The sequence below is a fragment of the Rosa chinensis genome, chromosome 4, assembly GCF_002994745.2.
Source record: "Rosa chinensis cultivar Old Blush chromosome 4, RchiOBHm-V2, whole genome shotgun sequence".
Taxonomy (NCBI): domain Eukaryota; kingdom Viridiplantae; phylum Streptophyta; class Magnoliopsida; order Rosales; family Rosaceae; genus Rosa; species Rosa chinensis.
Window position 1 is genome coordinate 55958548 of NC_037091.1, and position 6000 is coordinate 55964547.

A 6000-nucleotide genomic window follows, 5' to 3' on the forward strand; every position below is an offset into this window, starting at 1 on the left:
CTCCTCGGAGGCAAACGATGTAGGGAACAAGTCTCACCCTCTATCCCGAAGGAGAGGGGTTTGCCACACTCTGGGAACCCACCGCCGGTCCCCCTATTATTATTTTATTAATAATATAAAAAGAAAATACAACTTAAAGAATGGGGGGACATAAACCTTACCCCAAAAGCTAGAAAGAAAGATAAAAGGAAGTGAAAAAATTGAAGCAGAACCTCAAATTTTCCCAACTTCCAGATAATTACTTATTAATTGGCCAAAAAACCAAAAAATTATTACCACATGTACGTGATACCAAAATTAATTCTTCTACACAAAAATACCAAAATGAAACTTAATACATAAAAGATACATAAAGAAAAAAGGTGAGTGGCATGGCACACTTGAGCGAGCTTACACAAAGTACGTATTGCAAACTCATGCGTCATCGATTAATCAGTAAGATAGGTGATCTTGGCTGCGCCAAAACCATTAAACTTGTTGCTACAGGATGACGTATAAGCACCCATATTCTGAAACACCAGCCAATCATTCACCTCCAATTCTGGTAGCTGGTGACCCTCCAACACCTTGTCAATGGGATCACACGTCGGACCAAACACAATCGAACTGTAAGTGCGAGCACCACCGACACCTTTACCACATACCACAATGCCTGGGTTCTTCTCATTGTCGTCACTACTGTTATTGGACATGCATTTCAGAGAAATGCACGATTCAACTAGCGCTGTACGATCCACGCGCATCATGGAGCCATGGAACCCTTCGTTGATCCAGTAATGTCTAACCTCCCCTCTCACTCGCTTCCCAATGATGTTGGTGGCAAGCGTGAAAGCCGTCTCCGCAAAGAACCGACCGGGCTCGGCCATCATCGTTAAGTTTTGTCGCTCCTCCTTTGAAAAGTACTTGTCCACGGCAGTTTTCACGGCTGATGCCGCAGCTTCAAAGCACAATGCATCGGACACGAAGCCACCGCCAATGTTCAACACATGCATGGGAGGCATGCAGAGCCTATCCGCCTCCTGAAAAACCGCCTTAGCTGCCTGTATTGCTGTTTTATATGCCTGATAATTGTGGGACTTACTCCCTATATGAAATGATACCCCAACAACTTTGAGTCCTTTAGTTTGAGCGGCTTGGAGGAGCTTAGGCACTTCTTCGGGAAGAGCACCATACTTGGAACTCATTGGCCACCTGCTCCCACTCTCGTCCGGAGCTTTGATGCGGATTAGTAAAGAACATTCCGGGTGCAATTTTCGGATCTTATGAACCTCGTCTACTGAATCAAAAGTGGTTAGGTTAACGCCAACTGCGGCAGCATACTTGATGTGAGAGCAAGCTTTACAAGGATTAGCATAGATAATGCGATCTGGAGAAACTCCCAGAGCCAAAATGGATTCAATCTCAGACCAACTTGCACAGTCGAAACTTGAGCCTTGAGCAACCAAGGTGGCGAGGAGATCCGGGTGTGGATTGCATTTAACAGCGTAGAAGGGTTGGACCATCGGAAGGTTATGTTTCCAGGTGTCCATGAGGTTAATGACAACACCTAAATCCAGCACGTAAAATGCTTCCTCACTTTGCTGTTTCTTGATCGTCGAAATGATTTTCTCTAGGAAATATTCATGAGTACTCAGCCCGTAATTGCTCATGACCTTATCTGGTGCACTTAGTCGGGGTTCAACGCTGTTTACATCCATGCTGGTCCAATCTAATTATTGCTAATAGCGTACACAGAACAGAGAATTAGTTTTAGTATAGTAGCTATGCAGAAGCCACAGCTAGAGCTGCAAGGTAGAGGATGCAGACGAAATGAGAGAGAATTCGAGGCTGAAAATAGCTGGATTAATTTGTATTGATGAACGACTGTGTTAGAATTATTACAAAGATCAAAGCCTATATTTAAGCACATATTATGCCTATTTAGAATTATTACAAAGATATATCTAAACGCTAAGCAAGCTAACTGACTTACTCTAGTTGTCACTGAGCGGGATGAATTGGCAGTGAGCACAGCTACTGAGCTTAATAATTTTAATCACCATCATAAAAGAACAAAAATAGTTTTATTACATACAAAATCAGATTTTCCTGGAGAAGAAAGCTTAGATATATATAAATTTTTTTGTGGGGTCAAAAGTAGAGAGATTAGACTTTGAGTTACTATATATGTCCGGTATATATAGGTTCCACTATTCAGAAAACTACAAAGTCCGATAATAATTGCCTACTACGTACTCTGCTCGATCTCTCGATCTGTTTAAAGGCATACAATGGTTTGGTGGAGGAAGTCATTGCTAAACTTGGAACTGATAGCTCTTTTGATTGTTTAACAAACATCTAGTGGCCAACTGGGTAGTAATCATGAGTCCCTGCTTTCATTACTTTTATAAGAAGACAAATAATTGCATTAGTTTCTGAAGTAGGGTTGACATCGATCAATATCAGAATCATGAGCCAATAGGGCCCATATCTAACTAAGCAATTATAAATCTATTTAATTATAAATTAAGCAGAAACCAGGCAAGAGTCATACTAAAAATAGGCATTTCCTGACTATGGTCTACTTTTTAAAAATGTCCAGTTCTTTAGTACTCCATGATGAATAGAGTGATAATTTCTATATTTGATGGAATAATTCATAATTGATATTTTGATATTGGTGCAGATTAGGAAAAGTCGTTGTATAAACCAGATACATTATGCAGCATATATATTGCTGGTATGTCTGAGAAACTGTTGTCTAACATATGTTGAAATTACAAATCTACATTTGTTATTGTTTTTTTAGGATATATAGTTGAACGTTTGAAAATGTATTTAGAGTTTACTATTGATCTGACATATGTTAAAAACTTAAAATTATGAATCTACGTTTGTTATTTAGGGTATTTTTATGTTAGAATATGTGTATATAGTTCAGTTTTAAATTTTGAGTCTGAACATAATTGTAAGACTAAGCGATGAGAGCAATTAAATAGATCAAATTACACTGGCTAGATTTCAAGCAATATTTTTTCATATACACTGTTTGATGCTGCAATATAATATATTTGAGTAATTACTCAGATTGAACCACCCAGGGTATGACTTGTTCTTGTTTTCTAATTATATTAAAGCCAAAGGCCAGGCCTATCTTCTTCAAGTCTTCATGCAAGAAGTCAGTACTAATTTATTTTTTTTTGAAAGTATTCAGTACTAAGTTTTAAATGTGCAGGAGATGTTAAACTATAAAAAGTCTCCGCCTAATACCAGCGAGTATGAATAGGAGCTAGAAAGCTTACCAGCTTATGTTGGTAGGATTACATACTCCTCCGCACGCAATAATTCTTGAAATACTTGTCCAGCCAAAGCTACAAAAGCTTAGTGCCTGGGCGAAGTGTATGGTGTGCTTAAATAGATTATTCATCTTGGAGTAATTTCCTAATTTCTTTTTTTCTTTTGGGTATTATGATATTTGGCACTGGATAAATTTATCAAGAAAACGAGATGTAACTCAAGAAAATGAAAGGGTTAGGTGATTATTTATAGGAGACTCGCTATATATATTATATCCTGATATTGGTCGATCCCTTTACATGAACTATTAATGAGCCTGTAGATAATTAAAATCCATTTATTAAGCACAAACCAGGCAAAGACCACAAGCGTATGAGTAACCTAATTGCATTATGAGGTCTAAACTTCTCCAACCATCTTAGTGTGTAAAAATAGTTTAATATTATCTATCACAAGAGTGTTCATCTACGAGACCGTTTTTAGGTGAACTCTCAATCATGGTTTCTTTTAGGGTTTAATATTATCTTTCACAAGATGAAGATGGTGGTCTATCTGTGGAGGAGAGAGTGATAGACCTCCGACCTTTTGAGAATCAGCGTCGAAAACATGCGTCTGAATTTCCAGAAAAAAAAAAATAAATAAAGCAGCGCCTAGCCCAGCGTCCAGACCGCCTAGTCGCTTTCTAGCCCCCCCAGGCGGCCACCTAAGCTCCGAACGATTTGTCTCATCGCCTACCCCATAATCGGGGCGGTCAGGGTGTGTGGTACGTCTAAAAAGATGTACAACTTAAACCTTGCACTCAAATAACATCGTTGGTAATATAGTGATCAAGCAAGGGTCATTACCCGCTGAAGATTGTTCCTAAACTGCTAAACAAATGTCACAGACTACTCTAAAACATGCTACTGAACAGTTAACGAAAATAAATTAATTAACTAACCTAGACTCAATGGAATTTTCTGTAAATTTTACAGAACACTAAAGACACATTGAATAATATACATAAAAAATTTCAGAACAATCGGAGTTGATTTGTTATATGAAATAATTCACGTAAAACTGAACACAGAAATATAATGAAGCAGAAACAGATTTTATAACTTTAAACTATTGACAGATACAAAGCTAAGGACTCATTCTCCACCACCAAACATACTCAATCACATCAAAGCTCAGTTATGGAATCTTAATTCTCAATTGAATTTACCCGAAGTTAACTCACAAGCTCGAATTAACCCATTACCCTTTCTTAGTTCCTCGTTAAGTGAATACAAGCTCACCACTTAATCTATTTCCGATTATGCAACCTAGACACAAGCTCGCTAAGTTTAACATATCAAAATCATTAAGCAAGAAAAGGGTTTGGATAAATCTAGGGTCACAAGTACGTTGGTAGTCTTGCTAAACCTAGGGTTTGAGTCACATGTAATTCAAGAAAACATTTTGCTACTCAATTGGAATCAACACACGACATATACGAATCTAGTGTTACTCCTAGCATTAGAACCCTAACCTATTCATTTAGCTGCGCACCTAAACAAACAAGCAAAGATTCATCTTGTAGACACAGTGAAACAAACACTCAATTGATAATATAGAAAACCAAAAACTGAATTGTTATCAATATGAATTGAACATGTTTGGGGCTTTGAAATCGCCCCTAGCTACAAAAGTATTTAGCTAGACATAGTCATGAAGAAAACAAAAACTAGAAGAAGGAAGAGGAAGAGATGGCGGCTGGATGATGGCAGAAAGGATGCCGTTCTTCTTTACTCTTGTGCGGCCAAACGTACGTCCTAGTAGACGTCCCTTCTTTTTTGCTTCACTCCAAGAGATTTTCACTTCTTTTCCTTTTAGGATTCAAGTAGCTTCTCCTCTAAGATTCCTAATAATTTTCACCCATAAAAATATGTCATATATTCAGTTAATACTCGTCGATATTCAGTTAATACTCCTCTGGCTTTTGCTTCATTAGAGATATTCAGTTAATACTCGTCGATGGGCTTCTAAAAGGAATTCGGGCCTCAAATCATGGATTTCCGTCAAAGTGTCAGATTCCCGGACTGCCTGACCTTGCTGTACTAAATCGGCCATAACTTCTTTCAGAAAAATGATATTAACGAGCCGTAAAAAGATTCGGAAACTAGACATCCAAGGCTTTCCATCAATATAAAGATCACCCTCTGGATCGTCGTGAGCTGGTCTCAGTGATCCGTCGAAGTTGACTGATCTGCACAGGCAGATTTGCCGATTTAGCCTTTCAATCCCTCTTTTACTTCTTTTCTCCTTCTTTGCTCAAAATACCTATAAAACAAGTAAATAATGTAAATAACGAGAAAATATACTAAACTAACAAAGAAAGTATAGAGATTAATGTTATTAATATCGCATAATCATGCTCCTATCAAATACCCCCACACTTAAGCTTTGCTAGTCCCTAGCAAACAAAGAATACTAGAACAAAGACACGGACTTAATATCTTCCAAACATCTCAGAGAACTTATAATGCCCACAACTATGGTCAACAAAATTCAAGCAGTCATATATCAAAATTCACAATTTCACTTAAGAGCTAATTTATTTTGATAACCATAGTGCTAAAATTATAATACATGAACAATCAAACTAGTGCAACAAAGGAGAACCAACTTATTCATGGGTCAAACACACTTCAACTCAATTTCTCACAAAGATGCTCTCAATTTCTTTTCACTCATGATTTT

The 6000-nt window shown here is 37.7% G+C and overlaps 1 protein-coding gene across 3 annotated transcripts; it reads right to left on the minus strand.

The window, feature by feature from the left end:
• Positions 1-262: 262 nt before the first annotated feature.
• On the minus strand, positions 263-3373 carry LOC112196134 (ornithine decarboxylase). Of its 3 annotated transcripts, XM_040519231.1 has the most exons (3): positions 3282-3346; positions 2236-2381; positions 263-1718 (listed from the first exon to the last, which is right to left on the minus strand). In XM_040519231.1, exon 3 carries the CDS (start codon positions 1695-1697, stop codon positions 429-431), a length of 1269 nt encoding a protein of 422 aa, XP_040375165.1. In that variant the 5' UTR covers positions 1698-1718; positions 2236-2381; positions 3282-3346; the 3' UTR covers positions 263-428. The 3 variants fall into 3 exon arrangements, with proteins under 3 accessions (XP_040375165.1, XP_040375166.1, XP_024192206.1); XM_040519232.1 differs by lacking the exon at positions 2236-2381 and having other exon boundaries at positions 3282-3373; XM_024336438.2 differs by lacking the exon at positions 2236-2381 and having other exon boundaries at positions 263-1784; positions 3282-3345.
• Positions 3374-6000: the final 2627 nt, after the last annotated feature.

Coding starts and splice junctions, on each gene's coding strand:
- LOC112196134 (XM_040519232.1), bottom strand. CDS start 1,697: ATGGATGTAAACAGCGTTGAACCCCGACTAAGTGCACCAGATAAGGTC.